This window comes from Ornithorhynchus anatinus, chromosome 8 (genome assembly GCF_004115215.2).
Source record: "Ornithorhynchus anatinus isolate Pmale09 chromosome 8, mOrnAna1.pri.v4, whole genome shotgun sequence".
Lineage (NCBI taxonomy): Eukaryota > Metazoa > Chordata > Mammalia > Monotremata > Ornithorhynchidae > Ornithorhynchus > Ornithorhynchus anatinus.
This window is the reverse complement of record NC_041735.1, coordinates 2,836,537-2,860,335: the sequence shown is the minus strand read 5'-3', so window position 1 is coordinate 2,860,335 and position 23,799 is coordinate 2,836,537. Positions and strand designations below refer to the sequence as shown.

At 49.3% G+C, this 23,799-nt stretch overlaps 1 protein-coding gene across 2 annotated transcripts in view; it reads left to right on the top strand.

Annotated features, from left to right (window-relative positions):
* The first annotated feature begins 14,486 nt into the window (after positions 1–14,486).
* Positions 14,487–23,799, top strand: part of MINDY2 (MINDY lysine 48 deubiquitinase 2) — a 52,488-nt gene continuing 43,175 nt past the window's right edge. For both annotated transcript variants that reach the window (XM_039912952.1, XM_029070118.2), the window contains exons 1-2: positions 14,487–15,086; positions 23,222–23,279. In XM_039912952.1, the coding sequence (XP_039768886.1) occupies positions 14,670–15,086; positions 23,222–23,279 (475 nt within the window). In that variant the 5' untranslated portion in view covers positions 14,487–14,669. The remainder of the gene's footprint in view (positions 15,087–23,221; positions 23,280–23,799) is intronic.

Below are 23,799 nucleotides of genomic sequence, written 5' to 3'. Positions count from 1 at the left end.
TCCCAGCTCCACCACTTATCAATAATGTTGGTATTTATTAAGCGCTTACTATGTGCAGAGCACTGTTCTAAGCACTGGGATATACAGGGTAATCAGGTTGTCCCACATGAGGCTCACAGTCTTAATCCCCATTTTACAGATGAGGTAACTGAGGAACCGAGAAGTGAAGTGACTTGCCCAAAGTCACACAGCTGACAAGTGGCAGAGCCGGGATCCGAACTCATGACCTCTGACTCCCAAGCCCGGGCTCTTTCCACTGAGCCACGCTGCTTCTCTGCTGTGTGACTTATCAGCTGTGTGACTTTGGGCAAGTCACTTCACTTCTCGGTTCCTCAGTTACCTCATCTGTAAAATGGGGATTAAGACTGTGAGCCCCGCGTGGGACAACCTGATTACCTTTTATCTACCCCAGCATTTAGAACAGTGCCTGGCACAAAGTAAGCACTTAACAAATATCATCATTATTATTACTTTGAGCACGGTCGAAAGCAATGGGGAAGAAGCCATTGGAAAGTAAACGGTGTGTACAAAAATGTACGGAAGTCACGGAAAATTGTTTACGTGATTCTGGCAGGCTGCTGATGCTGTGTCGCAGTGCCGATATCCAGCAGGCAGTTGCGGTGATAGTCATCGTGGTCTTTGCTTTCTCAGCTGCCTCACGGATGGCCCTGGGTGGTTCTTTGCTCAGAAGCCTTTTGTGACTGAAGGCAGAGCCCCAAAAGGAAGAGTCCAGAGAAGAGCCAGGACTCTCAGTGTTTTTCCTTTTTTTTTTATGGTGTTTGTTAAGCACTTACTATGTGCCAGGCACTGTTTAAGCGTTGGGGTAGAGACAAGATAGTCAGGTTGGACACCGTCCCCGTCCCACATGAGGCTCTCTGAGGCACAGAGAAATGAAGTGACTTGCCCAAGGTCACACAGCAGACAAGTGGCAGTACGGGGATTAGAACCCAGGTCCTTCTGACTCCCAGGTCCATGCTCGATCCACTAGGCCACTCTGCTTCACAGTTGCCAATGGCAAGTCCCTTCGAGTTTTTAAAGCAACTGGGACAGTTAACTAACAGTCTGGGCAAAACAGCCTGCTCATTCCAGGTTCAGGATATCAGCTCGCTCATTCCATCCTTTATGACTTATCTTTATGACAAAGCAGAGAATGGAAAATGATGAATGGAAACTACTTAAGCCCTTCTCATTTTCAAGGAAAAATTAAGTCCCTTATAATTGAGAAAAGCTGAATAGCTTCCACCACTGTCTTCTCCCATTTTTCTTTTTTCTTCCCTTACAAATGCATCTCAAAACCCTATAGTTTCTCTGCACTTTGTTTCGATCCAGTCCGTGAACCAAGGCCCGCACCTTCAGCAAGATTGTCCAACCACCCTATCACCCAACTTGGAAGGTGGGGAGAGATTGCGTGTTATCTATCCATTTAATATGTAGATTTTCACAACACTTTCCTAATAAAGCGTTCCTGGCTCCCTAGAGATCACCTTCACCCTGTACAAACAAATCCCTTCCCATCATAGGTGCCAATTTATCCAGACCAGTGCTTGGCAGCGCTTGACAGATATCATTATCATTATTATCTAGAGGCCGGGGGTGAAAAGTGGGCAGGAATTTTAGGAAGGACAGGCAGGTAGGAGGAGACAGGCCAGAGAACCACCATTTTGGGTCTTTTCAGCCCTGACTGGAAACTCCCGGGTCCTGTCAGAGAACTGGGCCAAGCGAGGCCTGGTTCTAGCGTCTCCTCATGGAATTGCCTCCTGAGCTTCCTATTGCTTTCAAACATCCCTTTCAAACCTTTCAACCGCAGGGGTAACTCAGGGGAGCAGGATGGGGATGAAGAGGAGCTGGGGGAGAGGAGTGAGGAAGAGAGAAAGAGAGGAAGAAGGAGGGAGGAGACAGTAAGGGAAAGCCAGAAACCACAACTTCAGTTAAAAATGGGCAGGCAGTGAAAGGGAGACCAGGTGGTGGGGGGTGAGGGGAGATGGAGGCAGGGAGACGGGGGGCAAAGGAGAGTTTTTTAAGGGTGCTTCGGGGAATCTTTATCCAGATAAAGTCCTCCATCACCTTGCCCCCTCCTACCGTGAGAAGCAGCGTGCCTCGGTGGAAAAAGCACGGGCTTTGGAGTCAGAGATCATGGGTTCGAATCCTGGCTCCGCCACTTGTCAGCTGTGTGACTGTGGGCAAGTCACTTAACTTCTCTGTGGCTCAGTTACCTCATCTGTAAAATGGGGATTAAGACTGTGAGCCCCACGTGGGACAACCTGATTCCCCTGAGTCTATCCCAGCGCTTAGAACAGTGCTCTGCACATAGTAAGCGCTTAACAAATACCAACATTATTATTATTATTATTATTACCTCTCCTCGCTTCTCTACTTCTACAACCCAGACTACACACGTCGCTCCTCTAGTGCCGCTAACCGTCTCACGGGGCCTCAGTTACGCCTGTCTCGCTGCCGACCCCTGGCCTGCGATCTGCCTCTAGCCTGGAACACCCTCCCTCCACTAGACAATGACTCTCCCTCCCTTCAAAGCCTTCCTGAAGGCCCGTCTCCTCCAAGAGGCCTTCCCAGACTAAGCCCCTCCTTTCCTCTTCCCCCACTCCCTTCTGGGCTGCCCCGTCTTGTTCCCTTTGCTCTTCCCCCCCCCCCCAAGTCCCACAGTACTTATGAATATATCCGTAATTTTATTTATTTGTATTGATGTCTCTCTCCCCCGCCCCCAGACTGTGAGCTTGTTGTAGGCAGGGAATGTCAGTCTCTTGCCACACTGCACCCTCCCAAGGGCCCAGCACAGTGTTCTGCACCCAGTAAGCTCTCAATAAATACGATTGAATGAACAAATTTGCCTCACTGTCAATCAACTGAATATCAAAGAGCAGGTTCCTGCCTAGCCTAATTGAGGAAGACTTTTTTCCTAAATTCTAACTGTGCCTGAAGGAGGTTTAATGAATTGGCCCTATAGAGAAGCAGTGTGGCCCAGTGGAAGGAGCATGAGTTTGGGAGTCAGAGGAACTGGTTTCTAATCCCAGCTCTGCCACGTATCTCCTGGGTGACCTTGGACAAGTCACTTAACTTCTATGTGGTTCAGTTCCCTTATCTGTAAAATGGAGATTAAATTCTACGCCCTCCTCCTTAGACTGGTGAGCCCCATGCGGGACGGGGACTGTGCCCAACCTGATTAACTTATATCTACCCCTTCACTTAGAACAGTGCTTAGCACATAGAATGTGCTTAACAAGTACCATAATTATTACCTCCAGTTGCAAAGAGCACCCCCCCTTTTTAAAGCAGAAGAGCCATCTAGAACCTAAAGGCTGAATTTGACACTCCCTCCCTCCAAAAACAAAGGCTCGGCCTTGGATTTCACTTACTCTAAATTTGGGGCGACTGTGGAGAAAAAATGAAACAAATAAACATTTCCTCAGGGGAAAGATAAAAAGTTTGAAAATCGACCATTTCCAGCGAGCCTAGAAGTAGTCCGTTATCGTCACTAGATACAAGATGCTGTCATTTGTACTTTGGAGCCAAATAGCAATCGCCCTTCCTTCCTCCCAGCCTGGCCTTGGGTAACCCATAGTGTTGGAGCTAAAATGGGTCGATAGCAAGCACCAGGGGGAGAGGAAAAATTGGCCGCTCAAAGGCCAGAGCCTCCCCGACCTCATTTTCGGTTTCGCGAACTAAGAATTGGAGATGGTTTCGGGTTTTGTCACGATTCAACTCAGTTTGCTTGAGGCCACCCGCCATCTTAGGCTTCGACACGTCCCATTTTCCTTCTTCCTCCCATCTGAAAATTATTTTAGTGTCTGTTTCTCTTGCCGCTGGATTATAAACTCCTCGAGGACGGGGATTGTGTCTCCTAGCTCTATTGCATTTTACCAAGTGCTTAGTGCAGTGCTCTGCACACGGTAGACTGAGAGCTCCTTGAGGGGTCTGCAGAACAGTAGGTGATGTGATGAAAAGACAGCTAGCTAATAATAATAATGATGGTATTTCTTAAGCGCTTACTATGGGCAAAGCACTGTTCTAAGTGCTGGAATGAGATTGCTTCCTTGGCCTCCTGTCTTGGCAGGTAGTGCATGCCTGAGCCCAGGCTTGGGAGTCTGAGGACATGGGTTCTAATCCTGGCTCCGCCACTTGTCTGCTCTGTGACCCTGGGCAAGTCACTTCACTTCTCGCTGCCTCAGTTCTCTCTTCTGTAAAATGGGGATTAAGAACTGTGAGTCCCATGTGGGACAGCCTGATTACCTTGTATCTACCCCAGAGTTTAGAACAGTACTTGGCACATAGTAAGCCCTTAACAAATACCATTATTATTATTATTTTGCCATTTTTAAAATGGTATTTGTCAAGGGCTTATTATGTGCCGGGTACTGTTCTAAGCGCTGGGGTAGCTACAACCTAATCAGGTTGGACACAGTCCATGTCCCACATGGGTCTCACAGTCTTAATCCCCCTTTAACAGATGAGATAATAATTATTATTATTATTAGTATGGTATTGTTAAGTGCCTACTACCTGTCAGGGACTATACTAAGTGCTGAGGTAGATAATAATGTTGATATTTGTTAAGCACTTACTACGTGCCGAGCACTGTTCTAAGCGCTGGGGTAGATACAGGGTCATCAGGTTGTCCCAGGTGAGGCTCACAGTTAATCCCCATTTTACAGATGAGGTAACTGAGGCACAGAGAAGTGAAGTGACTTGCCCACAGTCACACAGCTAACAAGTGGCAGAGCCGGGAGTCGAACCCATGACCTCTGACTCCGAAGCCCAGGCTCTTTCCTCTGAGCCAAGCTGCTTCCCCAGGATACAAGCAACTTGGGTTGCACACAGTCCCTGTTCCATGTGGGGTCCACAGTCTTAACCCCCATTTTACAGATGGGGTAACTGAGGCATGGAGAAGCGAAGTGACTTGCCCTGGGTCATACAGCAGGCAAGTGGCAGAGCTTAGATTAGAACCCAGGTCCTCAGGTTCCCATGCTCTATCCATTAGGTCACGTTGCTTCTCGATGCCATTGACGTTGGATGCCCAGGGTTGCCAGGATGGCGGTCCTCAATCCATCCATCAATCAATGGTATCGATTGAGCACTTACTGTGTGCAGAGCACTGTACTAAGCACTTTGGAGAGCATAATCTAACAGAGTTGGTAGACACTTCCCACGGCACGTGTGTGTATATGTACATATCTATAATTCTAATAATAATAATAATAATAATAATGTTGGTATTTGTTAAGCGCTATGTGCAGAGCACTGTTCTAAGCACTGGGGTAGATACAGGGTAATCAGGTTGTCCCACATGAGGGTCACAGTCTTAATCCCCATTTTACAGATAAGGTAACTGAGGCACAGAGAAGTGAAGTGACTTGCCCAGAGTCACACAGCTGACAAGTGGCAGAGCTATTTATTTATATCAATGCCTATTTACTGGTTTGGAATTGTATGCATCTGTAATTCTATTTATTTATATCGATGCCTGTTGATTTGTTTTAATGTCTGTCTCCCTCCCCTGTAAACTGTAAGCCCGGTGTGGGCAGGGATTGTCTCTATTGCTGAATTGCACTCTCCCAAGCGCTTAGTACAGTGCTCTGCACACAGTAAGTGCTCAATAAATACAACTGAATGAATGAATGAACACTTTTGCAGTCTCTCCTGATCTGATGGGCAGTCCGTTGCGGGGGGACCCTGGGGGTCACCGAGGCTTACAGTGAGTTTAGGGACTGGGGTCCAGGGGTGCGGGGTGGGGGAAAAGGGTGGAACTGCTTTGATTGTCGGGGGCATTTTCCTCCTGGGGGTCAGGGGTCTCCATGGAGGGAACAGCCTTCTTCTGCTTTGTGGGGTAACCGTGATACCTTAAATTTGGATAGTTTCTCCAAGCCTCGGCCCGTTGATTATCAATCCTTTATCCTCCATATGGCTTAGTGCAGTGCCCTGCATACAGTAAGTGCTCAGTAAACAACACCGATTGACTGATTGTCTGATCCTCCCCAGATCCCTGGGTGGTGGGAAGAGGTGGCGTTCTCCTCCCCATTTTACAGGTGGGAAAACAGAAAACTCAAAAGGTTGAGTGACTTACCCAAGGTCTCCCAGCAGCAGGCCAGCGACAGATCCGGGATTTGAAGCCAGGTCTCCTGACCCCCATGCCTGTTTTCTTTCCACTAGTTCCTGTAGACTGGAAGGTCCTTGTGGGATCTTGTCTGCCAGCTCTGTTGTATTGTACTTTCCCAAGCGCCTAGTACAGTACTCTGCTCACAGTAAGCACTCAATAAATACTATTCACGGATAGACCACACTTTCATTGAGAGTGGACGACTCCCTGTTGGGTGATGAAACATGCAGCTTTTGCCCCTTGTGAAATTATGGGAAGAATAGAGAAGCACTGTGGCCTCGTGGATAGAGCACGGGCCTGGGAGTCAGAAGGACCTGGGTTCTAATCCCAGCTCTGCCACTTGTCTGCTGCGTGACCCTGAGCAAGTCGCTTCACTTCCCTGTGCCCCAGTGACCTCATCTGTAAAATGGGGATTAAGATTGCGAGCCCCAGATGGGACATTGACTGTGTCCATCCTGATTTCCTGGTATCTACCCCGGTGCTTAGTACAGAGCCTGGGACATAGAAAGTGCTTGGCAGATACCATTAAGAAAAAATTTAAAAAAACCCCAAGAATGGAGGTCTCTCCCGCAAAATTCTGAAATTGAAGACATACGGCTGTTCAAAGAAGGAAAGGAGATATGGTGTGGTTCATCAAAGAAAACAAATCGCCTTAATAAATCCTGGTCGAGACAGGTGTCTTTTTCCTTCCAGTTTTTGAACAAAAGATTGATTACATTAATTCATAAATGCAAGTTATGAGGCATGCGGGGTGGTAGACTTCTCGTTATGGAATGTATCGTGTCTGATTGAAGAGCGCACAGTGAATACTTGCCAAAGCACTGCACTGTTATCCCAGCCTGGCCTAGTTTGGCCTTTCTCAAAGATTTGCCTCAGTTTCAATTTTACCTGGCCATGGTCAAGTCGCTTGATTATATAGACTCTCATCGGCGACTGAAAATTACTGCTAACGACTTCGGTGATTATATTTTCCAGCAAATGCCCTCCTTTGAACGGCAAGAGTTTCTGTAGACCCAAAAGAGAACAAAATTGTAGTCCTGGTTACATCCTGTAATCTGGAATTTCGAGTTCTTCTACATCGCAAAATTGGTCCGTTAAATGGCAACTCTGAGTTTCAGCTATTTTAATTTGAAAGTCTCTTGTGATTTAATGTCTTGTGGTTCTCATTAAGACTGATTTTACTCTTATGAGCCTCAGTCAATCAATCAATCAATGGTATTTACTAAGCGCTTACTGTGTTCAGAGAACACTTTACTAAGTGCTTGGGAGAGGATGATATTATAAGAGTTGGTAGACACATTCCCTGCCTACAGTGAGCTTCCAGTCTAGAGCGGGAGACAGACAATGTAATTAAATAAATTACAGATACGGGCAAAAGTGCTGTGGGGTTGAGGGAGGGGTGAATAAAGGGAACGAATCCAAGTTCAAGGGCAACGCAGAAGGGAGTGGGAGAAGAAGGCTCCCTTCTTAAGGACCATCAAGTGGATTCTAATTCAATTGTCCCTTGCTAAATAGGTGTTTTCCCTCCTCAGCCAGTCTGCATTTAATGGGTGTCTAGCGATGTGGAATATTTTACTAAGTGCTTAATCAATCAAGTGACCGATGGTATTATTTATTGAGTGCTTATTATATGCAGAGCACTGTTCTAAGCACTTAGGGGGACTACGATATGGTTAGAAGACAGGGTCCCAGCCCTGGAGGGGTTTTCAATCTAGTGCAGGAGATGGGAAGACAGAGACAAAAAGAAAACTAAAACACACAAAAAAAACTACAATGCGGACGAGAGGATGGCCGACTGGATGACGTGATCAGGGAGGTGGATACTAGTCCGGGAAAGCCTCCTGGAGGAGGTGACTTTGGGGAAGACTTTGAGATTTGGAAGGGAATTTGGTTTGAATTTTCCCATCCTTCTCGGAAGTATCTCAAGAGCCGATCTCCTGCCTTCTCGCAAAATCCACCCCTTCCACCTGCGCATCCGACCCCATCCCCTCCGCACCTTATCAAAACATTTGCCTCCTCCCTTCTTCCCTCCCTCACTTTGTGCCAGGAACTGTATTACGTGCTGGGGAAGATACAAATAATAAGGTTGGACACAGTCTGTGTCCCTCGTGGGGCTCACGGTCTTAATCCTCATTTTACAGATGAAATCACTGAGTCACAGAGAAGCTAAATGACTTGCCCGAGGTCACACAGCAGACAACTGGTAGAGCCAGGAATTAGAAACTAGATCTTCTGACCCCCAGGTCTGCACTCTTTCCACCAGGCCATGCTGCTTCCCACTTTCCCTTCTGTCCCCTGTTTATTTATTTCAAATGTCCTCGCACTCATAACCACACAGAAGTCTAGACCGTCGGAACTGCCTCTTCTACCAGCCCCTCGGTAAGGCTGGACACTGGTTGCACTAAATAATAATAATAATGGTATTTGGTAAGCGCCTATTGTGAGCCAGGCACTGACCTAAGCGCTGGGATGGATACAAGCAAGAATTCGGGACACCCAATCCCATTACAAAAGTTACCCTACATTATTTTTTATGATTTTTGTTAATCATAATTACGTGGTATTTGTTAAGCATTTACTATGTGCCAGGCACTGTAATAAGTGCGGGGATGGATACAAGCAGGAGATCAGGACACCCAATCCCATTACAAAAAGTAATCCTATGTTCATTCTGCTAATCATAATTACGTGGTATTTGCTAAGCGCTTACTATGTGCCAGGCACTGTACTAAGCACTGGGGTACATACAAGCTAATTGGGTTGGACACAGTCCCGGTCCCACACAGAGCTCACAGTCTTAATCCTCATTTTGCAGATGAGGTCACTGAGGCACAGAAAAGTGAAGCGACTTGCCCAAGGTCACTCAGCAGACAAGTGACGGAGCCAGGACTAATAATAATAATAATAATTATGGCATTTGTTAAGCGCTTACTATGTGCAAAGCACTGTTTTAAGCACTGGAGAGGATATAAGGTGAGCAGGTTGTCGCACGTGGGACTCACAGTCCTAATCCCCATTTTCCAGATGAGGTAACTGAGGCACAGAGAGGTGAAGTGACTTCCCCACAGTCACACAGCTGACAGGTGGCAGAGCGGGGATTCGAACCCATGACCTCTGACTCCCAAGCCCGGGCTCTTTCCGCTGAGCCACGCTGCTTCTCTGGTCCTTCGGACTCCCAGGCCTTTGCTCCAGCCACTAGACCACACTACTGCTCTTAGATAAGGACAGCACTAAGGACACCCCCCTCAAAAAGGTTCTTGGGAGAAGTTCCCAGCCCCTGTTCTGTTGCGGAACATTCCCGGGAAGACCCCTGGCTTCTGCTCTTTCTCTGGAACAGCTGCATTCCCTTCTCCGGTTTCTGCAAACCCAGAAACCCAGAGACGTAGCCGAGAGCCTCGGTGGGGGGAGGCTGGGGGTTTAAAAAAAAAATATACGATGTGAAGGTGCTGGTTACCACATCTGGACTGGGCAGGGGAACCGATCAGCTGAAAACTGGCCCGTCTGGCATAGAGAAGCAACGTGGCTCAGTGGAAAGAGCCCGGGCTTGGGAGTCAGAGGTCATGGGTTCGAATCCCGGCTCTGCCCCTTGTCAGCTGTGTGACTGTGGACGAGTCACTTCACTTCTCGGTGCCTCAGTTACCTCATCTGTAAAATGGGGATTAACTGTGAGCCTCACGGGGGACAACCTGATTACCCTGTATCTACCCCAGCGCTTAGAACAGTGCTCTGCACATAGTAAGCGCTTAACAAATACCAACATTATTATAAATCTGGACAAATGGCCAACCTCTCCTAAACGCCCCTCCCCAAGGTATGGAGAAGCAGCCCAGCCTCATGGATAGACCACCGGCCTGGCAGTCAGAAGGTCATGGATCCTAATTCCGTCTCTGCCGCTCGCCTGCTGTGGGACCTTGGGTGAGGCACTTTGCTTCTCTGGGCCTCAGTTTCCTTATCTGTAAGTTGAGGATTAAGACAGTGATCCCCCTGTGGGACGGGACCTGTGTCCAACCCGATTATCTTGTACCTAGATCATTCGGGGAGGGCCAAGTATTTCTCATTGATCTCTACCTACTTAGACTGGGAAGGAAAGTCTAAGTAGGAAGAGAGCAATGAGAAATACTTGGGGCTTTCCTTCCCCTGCACTCTTTGTGTTCCCACCATTTCCAATTTGGGCATTCTTGCGGATTGAGAGGAAACCATTAAAGGTTATTCATTTGCTCAAATGAGTTGATTTACATAGTAAGCGCTTAACAAAGACCGTAATTATTATTATTCGCTGGGAAAGGACAAGCAGGGGGCATTTTTTCTTGGCCTTTCCCAAGACAGCCGACACCGCACCAACGCAAAGGAGAGGGAAATGACGGAGCCTGGATGGGGGGGAGGAGGGGGCGAGAGGGAGCCTCATCTTATCATAGACCCCAATACTAGGGACCCCAAATTCAGCATCTGGGGAAGGGCTGGGCAAATAATGTTTATATTTGTTAAGCGCTTACTATGTGCAGAGCACTGTTCTAAGCGCTGGGGGAGATACAGGGTCATCAGGTTGTCCCAAGTGGGGCTCACAGTCTTAATCCCCATTTTCCAGATGAGGTAACTGAGGCACAGAGAAGTGAAGTGACTCGCCCACAGTCACACAGCTGACAAGTGGCGGAGCCGGGATTCGAAACCATGACCTCTGACTCCCAAACCCGGGCTCTTTCCACTGAGCCACTCTGCTTCCCGAAAAGCACCCTCCGCTGGAGCTGGGCTGCAAGGCGATAGGTTGCTAATTAATAATGATAATTACAGCATTCATTAAGCGACTACTATGTGCCAACCACCTTATTAAGCGCCAGAGTAGGGGTAAGATCATCAGATCGGACACAGTCCCACGTGGGATTCACGGTCTAAATAACCAATCGATCAATAGTATTTGGTGGACACTGTACTCTAAGTGCTTGCCAGGGAAAGTATAATAATAGCAATAATAATAATAATAATGTTATTTGGTAAGCACGTACTATGTGCCAAGCACTGTACTAAGCGCTGGGATAGATACAGATGCTGCTCTTGGTGTAGCGGTTAGAGACGGGGCCTGGGAGTCAGAAGGTCATGAGTTCTAATCTTGGCCCTGCCACTTGTCTGCTGTGTGACCTTGGGGAAGTCACTTCACTTTTCTGGGCCTCAGTTCCCTCACCTGTGGGACTGTGAGCCCCACGTGGGCCAGGGACTGTGTCCAATCTAACTTGCTTGTATCCACCCCGTTGCTTAGTACAGTGCCTGGCACATAGTAAGCACTTAACAAATGCCATAATAATAATTCTTATTGTTATACAAGATCATCGGGTCCTACACTGGGCTCCCAGTCTAAGTAGGAGGGAGAACAGGTAATAATAATAACAATGTTGGTATTTGTTAAGCGCTTACTATGCGCTGAGCACTGTTCTAAGCGCTTGGGTAGATACAAGGTCATCAGGTTGTCCCACATGAGGCTCACAGTCTTAATCCCCATTTTACAGATGAGGGAACTGAGGCACCGAGAAATGAAGTGACTTGCTCAAAGTCACACGGCTGACAGGTGGTGGAGCCAGGATTAGAACCCATGACCTCTGACTCCTAAGCCCGTGCTCTTTCCACGGAGCCACGCTGTACCGCCTCCCCATTTTGCAGATGAGGGAACTGCAGCCCAGAGAAGTTAAGTGACTTACCCAAGCTCACACAGCAGACAAGTGGCGGAGCGGGGATTAGAACGTCGGTCGTCATGAGTGTCCTGATTTTATTTTTGTGTGGATGATTCTCTGCTCCCCCCAGTCTTCTGATTCCCATCTGGAAGTACTTGATCCAGCCGTGGCAGTTTATTTTTAACAGTTTGTTTGAAATTGGCCCGACTCACCCAATCGAAGCTGCCCTGGTCCCCTCAGCTTTGCTCAGACAGGAAATTCCCATCCTCCGCCCACCCCGGGCCAGCCAGGGTCTTCAATATGAAATAATAATAATAATAGTGGTATTTTAAGCACTTACTAAATACCGAGTACTTATTAAGACCTGGGGTCGATCCAGCAGCGTGATTTAGTGGTAAGAGCCCGGGCTTGGGAGTCAGAGGTCGTAGGTTCTAATCCCAGCCCTGTCGCTTATCAGCTGTGTGACCTTGGGCAAGTCACTTAACTTCTCTGTGCTTCAGCTATCTCATCTGGAAAATGGGGATGAAGACTGTGAGTCCCACATGTGACAACCTGATTACCTTGTATCTATCCCAGTGCTTAGAACACTGCTTGGCAAATAGTAAGCGCTTTACAAATACCGTCATTATTATTATTACTAATACCCCAGAGCTTAGAACTGGTGCTTGGCACAGGGTGAGCACTTAACAAATACCATTATTATTATTACCCAGGATAATCAGGTCCTGGATAATCATCATTATTATTAATATAATTATCTGTGCCTCAGTGACCTCATCTGTAAAATGAGGATGAAGATTGTGAGCCCCACGGGGGACAACCTGATCACCTTGTATCTGGCTCGGGGGAAAGAGCCCGGGCTTGGGAGTCAGAGGTCATGAGTTCGAATCCCGCTCTGCCACTTGGCAGCTCTGTGACTGTGGACAAGTCACTTAACTTCTCTGTGCCTCAGTTACCTCATTTGTAAAATGGGAATGAAGACTGTGAGCCTCACGTGGGACAACCTGATGACCCTGTATCTCCCCCAGCGCTTAGAACAGTGCTCTGCACATAGTAAGCGCTTAACAAATACCAACATCATTATTATTACCCCAGCACTTAGAACTGGTGCTTGGCACATAGTAAGCGCTTAACAAATACCATTATTATTATTATTACTCAGGATAATCAGGTTCCATATGGGGCTCAGAGACTAAGTAGGAGGGAGAACCAGGATTGAATCCCCCTTGTGCAAATGTTGGGCAGGGATGTCTGTTGCTGAACTGTCCATTCCAAGTGGTTGGGACAGTGCTCTGCACACAGTAAGCGCTCAATAAATACGATGGAAGGAATGAATGATGAGGAAGCAGCAGCCCAGAGCAGTGAAATGACTCGTCCAAGGTCACACAGCAGGGAAGGGCAGGCTGGGGCTGAGAACCCAGCTCCCCTGATGGGCCCTGACCTTTCCATCAATAATGTTGGTATTTGTTAAGCGCTTACTATGTGCAGACCACTGTTCTAAGCGCTGGGATAGACACAGGGGAATCAGGTTGTCCCACGTGGGGCTCACAGTCTTAATCCCCATTTGACAGATGAGGGAACTGAGGCCCAGAGAAGTGAAGTGACTTGCCCACAGTCACACAGCCGACAAGTGGCAGAGCGGGGATTCGAACTCATGACCTGTGACTCCAAAGCCCGGGCTCTTTCCACTGAGCCACGCTGCTTCTCTACGCCCATCAGCCCACGCTGCTTGGGGGGAAAGGCTCGGCCTTCCTGACACCTCCAGCCAACCGTCGTTAATAATAATCATCATAATAATAATGTTGGTATTTGTTAAGCGCTTACTCTGTGCAGAACACTGTTCTAAGCGCTGGGGGAGTTACAGGGTCATCAGGTGGTCCCACGTGGGGCTCCCACTTACTCCCCATTTTCCAGAGGAGGTCACTGAGGCCCAGAGCAAGTGAAGTGACTTGTCCAGTCACCCAGCTGACAAGGGGCAGAGCGGGATTTGAACCCAAGACCTCTGCCTCCCAAGCCCGGGCTCCTTCCCCTGAGCCACGCTGCTTCTCCTTATTTGAAAGTAAACCCATAAGCGATTTCCCGACAGCATTCCCTTCGGGAAGGACTAATCTCCCGGCCCTTCTGGGGAAGAACAGGGAAGGGGCAGGGGGATGCGCGGCCCCTTTAAGAAAATGGGAGGGGGTGGGGGAGTGGGAGGGGGGCCCTCCGCGCAGCCGCAGAAGCTCTTCCGGCTTGTTTGCCTCTCTCCGGCGGCCCCGCCCCTTCCCTCCGGTCTGCGCATGCGGGGAGGGAGGTGTTTCCCCCCCCCCCCCCCCCCCCCCCCCCCCCCCCCCCCCCCCCCCCCCCGCCACCCGCCAGCCTACTCCGAACAGCGCGGCCAAAAGGCGGCGGGAGAGGAGGAGGGTTTCTGCGCCTGCGCGCCCCTCCCTCCTCCCTCCCTCCCTCCCTCCCTCCCTCGCGCGCCCCCGTGACGTCGCTCGCCTCGGGGCGGCGCCGCTGTCATGGCGTCGTCGGCGCGGGCTGAGGAGAAGGGGCGGCGGGGCAGCTAGAGCGCGGCCGGCGGGCGGCCCGGCATGGAGAGCCGCCCCGACGGCCGCCAGCCGCTCGGGGATGAGGCGGCGGCGGCGGCTCCGGGCGGCGGCCCCGATGCCGGCGGAGGCGGCGGCCAGGAGGAGGAGGAGAAGGACGGCGGCGGCGGCGGCGGCGGCGGCGGCGGGGCGGCCGCCGAGGAGCCGCGTCCCCCCGCTTCGGCCGGGCCCCCCCAGCCCGCCCGGCCGAGGGGGAGCGGCTCTCCAAAGCGGGGAGGACCGGCCGAGCCCGGCGCCCGGCCGGGGGGGGCCGTGGAGGCCCGCGACGGCACGGCCGAGCCCACCGTGGTCCCCAGCGGGGCCGGGCCCGCCATGGCCGGGCCCGCCGTGGCCAAGCCCACCGTGGCCAAGGCCGCCGCCGAAGAGGCTGCCGGGAGCGGGGCCGGGGAGGGCAGCAGCAGCAGCCTCGGCCCGAGCCCCGCCAGCCTGGACTCCCTCGACTCCTTCTCCAACCTTCACTCCTGCCCCAGCAGCTCCGACCTGACCAGCGACGACGGGGCCGAGGCGCCGAGGCCGGACCGGACCCCGGCCGACGAGGGAGGAGGAGGCCCCGCCGCCGCCGCCGCCGCCGCCTCCTGGCTGGCCTCCAAGGAGCGCTTCCCCGGCCAGTCCCTCTACCACATCAAGTGGATCCAGTGGAAGGAGGAGAGCACCCCCATCATCACCCAGAACGAGAACGGCCCCTGCCCCTTGCTGGCCATCCTCAATGTGTTGCTCCTCGCCTGGAAGGTAATCGCTTCCTAAGTCCCGACGACGCGCCCAGCCCTGTGCGGAGCGCTGGGGTGGAGAGAAGCAGCGGGGCTCGGTGGGAAGAGCCCGGCTTTAATAATGTTGGGATTTGTTCAGCGCTTACTAGGTGCAGAGCACTGTTCTAAGCGCTGGGGGGGGGGGGAGAGACAGGCTCATCAGGTCCCACGTGAGGCCCACAGTTGACCCCCATTTTACAGATGTGGGAACTGAGGCCCAGAGAAGCGAAGTGACTTGCCCACGGTCACACGGCTGACAAAGTGGCAGAGCCGGGAGTCGAACCCCTGACCTCTGACTCCGAAGCCACGCTGCTTTCGGAGACAGGGGTCGTGGGTTCTAATCCCGGCGCCGCCACCTGTCAGCTGGGTGACTTCGGGCAAGTCGCTTCGCTTTTCAGGGCCTCAGTGATCTCGTCTGGAAAATGGGGATGAAGACTGGGAGCCCCACCTGGGACAACCCGATGACCCTGTATCTACCCCAGCGCTTAGAACAGTGCTTGGCACGTAGGAAGCGCTTAAATACTACTGTCATCAAGGGGGCGGGGGGTGGGCGAGGAGGTGGGAGCACTCAGGAAATAGGAGCCCGACTCAGTGGAAAGAGCAAGGGCTGGGGGAGGCAGAGGTCATCGGTTCAAATCTCGGCGCTGCCCCTTGTCAGCCGTGTGACTTTGGGCGAATCACTTCACTTCTCTGGGCCTCGGTTCCCTCATCTGGAAAATGGGCATTAATAATAATAATGTTGGTATTTGTTAAGCGCTTACTATGTGCCGAACACTGTCCTAAGCGCTGGGGTAGATACGGGGTCATCGGGTTGTCCTACGTGGGGCTCACAGGCTTCATCCCCATTTTACAGATGAGAGAACCGAGGCATAGAGAAGTGAAGTGACTTGCTCACAGTCACACAGCTGACAGGTGGCAGAGCTGGGATTCGAACCCATGATCTCTGACTCCTAAGCCTGGACTCTTTCCACTGAGCCACGCTGCTTCTCTATTAAGACTGTAAGCCCCACGTTGGGACAGGCTGATCACCTTGTATCCTCTCCAGCACTTAGAACAGTGTTTTGCACATAGAAAGCATTGAACAAATGCCATCGTTATTTTTATTATCATCTTTTAGAGAAGCAGCGTGGCTTAGTGGCAAGAGCCCAGGCTTGGGAGTTGGAGGTTGCCGGTTCTAATCCTACCTCTGCCACTTTTTCAGCTGTGTGACTTTGGGCAAGTCACTTCACTTCTCTATGCCTCAGTGATCTCAGCTGGAAAATGGGGACGAAGACTGTGAGCCCCACGTGGAGCAACCTGATTACCTTGTATCTACCCTAGTGCTTAGAACAGTGCTTTGCACATAGTAAGCGCTTAACAAATACCATCAACATCTTTTAGACTGTGAGCCCGTTGTTGGGCAGGGATTGTCTCTAGCTGTGGCCAAATTGTACATTCCAAGCGCTTAGTACAGTGCTCTGCACAGTAAGCGCTCAATAAATATGATTGAATCAGAGGGCGTTAGTAAGCTTTTTTTTAAATGGTGTTGGTTACTACTTATTATGTGCCAGACACTGCTCCAAGCACTCTATCTCTTTGAGCGCTTACTATGTTCCAGGCAGTTCTCTGAGCTCTGTGTCTACTCCAGCACTCGAAGCGCTTACTACGTACCAAGCACCACTCTAATCGCTGTGTCAACGCTTGTCAGCTATGTGACCTTGGGCAAGTCACTTCACTTTTCTGAGCCTCAGTTACCTTATCTGTCAAATGGGGATGAAGATTGTGAGCCCCCCATGGGACAACCTGATGACCTTGTCTACCCCAGCGCTTAGAACAGGGCTTGGCACATGTTAAATGTTTAACAAATACCAACATTACCATTATTACCAGCGCTTGGAGCATTAACTATGTGCCAGGCACTGCTCCGAGGGCTGTCTACTCTAGCACTTACTATGTACCAGACACTGCTCCAATTTCTGTGTCTACATCAGCGCCTGGAGCGATGACTATGTGCCAGACACTGCTCTGAGCATTGTGTCTACTTGAGCACGTAATATGCACCGCATCAGGTGCTGGAGTAAGATGCAAGCGCCTTCCCTGTCACCCCAGACTGTTAGATCGTGGTGGGTGGGGAATGTGTCTGTTACAGTGTTATATTGTACCTACCCAAGCGCTTAGTACAGTGCTCTGCACCCAGTAAGCACGCAAATACAATTGACTGACACGGTCTGCTTTCCTCATGGGGCTTACTGTGTGCTAAGCACTTGGGAGAGTACAGTACAGGAGAGCTGGCAGATGTGTTCCCTGCCCACAATGAGCGTAAAGTCTAGAGGAGCCCCTTCCCTAACAGGGGATCTTTTTTACATACTGTTTTTTTATGGTATTTGTTAAGCGCTTACTATGTGCCGGGCACTCTGCTAAGCCCTGGGGTAGATACAAACCAATCGGATTGGACACAGCCCATGTCCCTCATGGGGCTCACGGTCTTGATGTCAATTTTACAGGCGAGGTCACTGAAGCCCGGAGACGTTAAGTGACTCGCCCAAGGTCAGACAGCAGACAAGTGATGAAGCCAGGATTAGAACCCAGGTCCTTTCTCTATCCATTATGCCATTCTGCCTCTCTTTTCCTTGTTTTCCTCATCCTCTCTCCTTCCCAATGTCCCTCTTCTGCTGAAACTGAATATCCAGCAGTTGTCCCTCATATTCGAGGACTCCTTTCCCCACCCCTCCCAAAGAATGTCAAGAGAGTGGCCACTTCAGCTGTATTTTGCAATTTTGCAGTATTTTGCGAATTACTTCTGTGTTTTGTGTTGTTACAGGATTTCTAGACAAAAAATGCTTCCTCAAACTTGACTGAGGTTTAAAAGCTCAATGCTGCTACCTTGTTCTTAAAACTCGTTCACCTCTTGAAATGTAGAGCAGTAAATACCCTTTCTTCTTCTACTAGGCGTTTTTGTCACTAGGATAGGTCATCTGTGGGATACGCAGTGATCTGAAGTAAGGAGCAGAAAGGATGGATTTGGGGAGAGGTGAGGCCGTTCTCAAACAGCAGCCTTTGAAGGACAAGCTTGAGAAATGCTCTTCTTGTAAATCCAAGACCAGGTTCCTCAACCTCTTTTTGCACAAGTGGGGCTCTGAGTGTCTGTTTACTATCCGCCTCACCTTATTTTCTGGTAAACCAACACACGTGCTCCGTTAGCATAACTGGTCAGATTGTAACAGTCGAAGTAGCGACAGCCAAAAACCAGAAAAAAAGCCTGTCTTCAAAAAAGGAATAAAAAGTCTGTTTTCCATTAGTCATTTTGGTGGAATTAAGATCCTTCCCAGTTGAGGTACCTGTTAGGTAATTGTGCTGGCAGCTTGTCACTTTACAGTAGTAAGAAGAGGCAGTCTCATGACCTGCTGATAACCACATTCTCCTTGTTCCTTTAAATGAGTAATTAGGACTTTTAAAAAGGTACAGGAGCCATAAACGATGTTTTCAGCGATCTCCCTCTACATTGAAACTAGACTGATTATTGGGTGTTTGTGTGTTTCTTGGGTAGCAAGTTAAATGTACGGGTATTTGCTTCCCCAGGAGGAAATTTGGGATGCAGGCAAGATGCCTCGGGTCAAAGCAGGATATGTACATATTTTAAAAGTGTAATTTGTCCTTATTTGAGTTCCAGGAAAGGGGGTAATTAGGTTGACTCAGACATTAACATAATGTCCTGTATTTAGCGAGTCTGTAGCATTTAGCCTGTGGGCCCATAGAGTGCTTTTTATGTGCTTTTTCAAAAGAGCAGACTTTAGTGGTTTTTGGAGAATTGCAGACCTGTTCTACAGCAAGGTTTGACCGTTACCAAAAACCTCTTCAGCCCAGTGCACCAAATACCGACTCGAGCAACAAGTTAGGGAAACTTCTTGGATGGCAGTTGAAAAACGTGTGAGATGTTTTGGTCCAGATGAGTACCATTTGGAATTTAAAAAATCATAACGAGCAGGAGCAGCAAACGAGTTATTCAGATGTTTGTTTGAATTCTCAGCCAGAGTTGTCACTAGTCGTGGTTTTCAAAGTTTTAGTGTTGCCTAGCTTTTACCCCTCTAGGTCATGTGTTTCGGATCAAAACACTTGAGACAGCTTGATCACATGAACAGAGCACATGTTCTACAGTGTTTGTGTTTGCATAAGAATGTCTTTCTGAAAGTCGTTTTCTGTCTGTGTGTCCCTTCCCCAAATATGTGGACTTCATCATCATTATTATTATTACCTCCCAATACATTGTAATTGCCCAGTTTAAACTGAACAAGTGACAGTTTCCTGAGAGCATATGCCTGGATTCATTGCTGTTACAAGCTTCCAGCCAATCAGCCGGGAATATGCGCATAATGTTGGTATTTGTTAAGCGCTTACTATTTGCAGAGCACAGTTCTAAGCCCAGGGGTAGATACAGGGTCATCAGATGGTCCCACGTGAGGCTCACAGTCTTAATCCCCATTTTACAGATGAGGTAACTGAGACACAGAGAAGTTAAGTGACTTGCCCACAGGCACACAGCTGATCAAGATGTGTGAGCTGGCTAGACAGGAATATATATCAATAAATCAGTGGTATTTATTGAAGACTTACTCTGTGGTACTCTCCCATTCACTCTGTATTTCCCCTGCCCACAGTGAGCTTATAGTCTAGATGCTGAGATAGACGTTAATATGAATAAAGAAATTGCGGGAATGTACATAAGTGCTGTGGGGCTGAGAGTAGGTTGAATTTCAAGTGATCAGAGGTTACAAAGAGCCAAGTGCATAGGTGATTCAGAAGGGACAGGGAGTTGGGAAAAAGAGGGCTTAATCGGGAAAGACCTCTGGGAGATGTGACCTTAAGGCTTTGAAGGTGGGAAGAGTGGTAGTCTTTCAGATGTGGAGGGGGAGGGCGTTTCAGTCCACGGGGAGGATGTGGGCAAAGGGTCAGCAGTGAGACAGACAAGACTGGGGCACAGCGAACAAGTTGGAGTTAGAGGAGCGAAGGTGCAGGCTGGGCCGCAGGGAGAGATCGGTGAGGTGAAGTAGGAGGGAGCGAGCGGATGGAGTGCTTTAAAGCCAATGGTAAGGGTTTTCTATGTGATGCGGAGGTGGGTGGGGAAACATGGACTCAGTATTTTTTTTTTTATTTTAGAAAAGTGATTTGGGCAGCTGAAGGAAGTCAGGATTGGAGTGGGGAGAGACGGGAGGCAGTGAGGTCAGCGAGGAGGCTGATGCGCTCGCTAATCGAGGTGGGATATGAGTGCTTGGATCAGTGAAGCAGTAGTTTTGGAAGGAGAGGACAGAGCAGGTTTTAGTGACCCTGTGAAGGTAGAACCAATGGGATTTGGTGACCGATTGAATGTGCGGGTTGAAAGAGGGAGATGAGTTGTGGGTAAGGCCAAGATTACGGGCTTGTTAGCCAGGGAAGGAGTGGTGTGATTGAATGTGCGGGTTGAAGGAGGGAGATGAGTTGTGGGTAATGCCATGATTACAGGCTTGTTAGCCAGGGAGGTGTTGTCTATAGTGATGGGAAAGAGTAGGGAGACAAGGCAGTGAGGAAGTTGAATTCAGTGGAGAGGGTGGTGTTGAGGTGTCAATTTTCGCATCAAGAGAAGGTAGCTTGGGTGAGGAGACCAAATGGGACATGATGGCTTTAGCACATTGGAAGGGGTCCAGATTGCCTCCATGAGCGCTCCCCTTCAGCCCATCAAACCTACTTTTAAGGTCCTCCAAAATAAACCCAGGGGCTCAGTTGCAGAGACGGTGCAGCTTGGGGCAACAGAAGCTCTCCTGTTTGGTGTTTTCGGAGCACCCATCGCCCTGTTGTCCTCAAACCCAGGCTAGCCAGCTCCTCAGGCCCTGGGACAAATTGTAGCCTAATCAGCTGCAGACCTGGGCTTACAGGTGCAGTCTAGTTCACTCTGGGAATCTTTAGCCCAGAGGTTCTGGAGGTCAGGTTAGACCAGACCTGCAAGTGGTGAAGGGCACCTTCGGTCCGGGCCCTTTCAAGTTGAAAGCAGGATCGAAAACCTTGGCCCTTCCTCCCTCCCAGCACTCCTGGAGGCAAGTTTGAACTGGAACTATGGATCGGAGAGAGCTCGGGGAATCCATTCCAGTTCCCAGTGGCCCTAGGAGGTTTGATCCTGCTTCTGAGTCCTTCTCGAGCCCCTGGCAGCAATCTCAAGACTTCTGAAGGAGATCCAGAAATGTGTTGGGTTTTTTTTCTGATATTTGTTGATCAATCCTATTTATTGCATGCTTACTGTGCGCAGGGCACTGTACTAAACACTTGGGAGAGAACAGCACAACAATAGAACAAACACATTCCCTGCCCACAACGAGCTTACAGTCTAGAGAAGCACTTGATGTCACTGTTCTAAGCACTCGGGTAGGTACAAGTTAACTAGGTCGGACACAGTCCCTGTCCCTCATGAGGCTCACGGTCTAAGAAGGAGGGAGGTCAGGTATTTAATCCCCATTTTACAGTTGAGGAAATTAAGATACAGAGAGGTCAAGTGGCTTGCTCAAGGTCACACAGCAAGGAATTGGCAGGGCCAGGACTAGAACCCAGGTCCTTCAATCAATCAGTTGTATTTATTGAGTGCTTACTTAGTGCGGAGTGCTGTATTAAGTGCTTGGGAGAGTACACTACAACAGACACAATCCCTGCCTGCAATAAGTTTATAGTCTAGAGGGGGAGACAGACATTAATATAAAATAATTTATAAGTGCCATGGGGCTGGGGGTGAAGTGGTGAATAAAGGGAGCAAGTCAGGGTGACGCAGAAGGGAGTGGGAAAGAGGAAATGAGGGCTTAGTCAGGAAGGCTTTTGGAGGAGATGTGCCTCTAATATTAATAGCAATTGTGGTATTTAAGTGCTTACTACATGCCTGGCACTGTTATGAGCGCTGGGATAGATAGATACAAGGTAATCACGTCGGACACAGTCCCTGGCCCACACGGGGCTCACAGTCTTAATCCCCAATTTACAGATGGAGTAACTGAGATACAGAGAAATGAAGTGACTTGCTTAAGGTCACCCAGCAAAGTCGGGATCAGAACCCACATTCTCTGACTCTTAGGCCCGTGCTCTTTCCACTAAGCCCCGCGCTTTGAGGGTGGGGAGTGTAATCGTCTGTGGGATATGAAGAGGGAGGGCCGGAAGCAGGACGTGGGTGAGGGGTCAGCAGCGAGATAGACGAGATGGTGACAGTAAGTAGGTTGGCTCTAAAGGAGTGAAGGGTGCGGGCTGGGTTGGGGTAGGAGAGTAGCAGGTGAGGTAGGAGGGGGCAAGATGATGGACTGCTTTACTGTCAATGGTGAGGAGTTTCTGTTTGGCGCGGAGTTGGATGGACAACCGCCGGAGGCTCTTGAGGAGTGGGGAGTCCCGACTCCCAGGCATGTGCTCTGTCCATTAATTTAATTCAATAGTATTTATTGAGCGCTTACTCTGTGCAGAGCACTGTACTAAGCGCTTGGAATGTACAAATGGGCAACAGATACAGTCCCTGCCCATTGACGGGCTTACAGTCTAATCGAGTGTAATCATGCCCACTACGCCATGCCTCTTGGGTGGATTCACCAGGTGAAACCTACCATCTTGGTCCGTCTTATAAGGCGGCTGACCTCCTAGGAAAGCTGGAACTCCACAAGAGGGGAGGGATAGGGCAAAGCTCACGTGGTCGTTTGTCCCAGGACGCTCACCTGGATTTGACTTCCGGCTCAAAGTAGCCCACTCCCATGGCCTAAACTAACCCAAATTTGGAACTGCCAAGTAGACTGAAGTTAGTGATAACTAAGGCTCCTAGTAATGTCCATCCCTCCCAATTCCCACCCGAATCTTCTCCCTCCACACATGGTAAGCATTTAATAAATACCGCTACTACTTTGTTAAGCGGACAACAAGCAGTCCAAACTGCACCATAAATATCTTTGGCCACTCTGTGGGCTCAAAACAGTCCACAGAGCTGTTTCCTGTACTGGTCTAGTCCCTAGTAAGACACTTCAACTGCAGCCGCCCTTTAAGCAAGCGGCCAGAATCTCACATTATGTAGGCTTTCACTTAGCCGTGTGGGTAGACTTGGGACCGCTCGTTTTTGCTTTTAGGTTGACAGAAGAATGTTTTCTTGTTTTATAGGTGAAACTGCCACCAATGATGGAAATCATAACTGCCGAACAACTCATGGAATATTTAGGTCGGTATGGAACGAAAACGGTGTAGATGGTAACTTCTCTCAAAACCGATTTATTGTTCGCTCATTACTGCCTCTATTCCTGACCTGATGCTTTTCAGAGTGTTTAAATGTGTAACTTAGGGTCAGTGTCTTTAAAGTTGAGTCTTTACTTTTTTTGCTGGAGTAAAGAAACTTCAGTGAATTAAGGTCCCTCTAGGGCAAAAGGGGGTGATTGTTTAAAAAACCAGATGCCTGCCAGTGATTCATATAAACCAAAGACGGTTAGCAGGTAAATGGTCGTTTACATTTTGAGTTTAGACTCATGAGTATCTTGACGGTACACCTGAGAATAATGCCAAGGATTGTTGTGGAACAGGCCCAATCTGGGAGTTTGGCAGTGTCATGGAAATAGGTAATATTTGTCGGGATTAAAGACATCAGAGGAAAAACATTGTTGAAGAACAAACAGCCTTATGCTATTTCAGGAAATACCAGCATCTAGGGAATGGTTATTTATGTACTTGCTTTAAAGCGTGCCTTG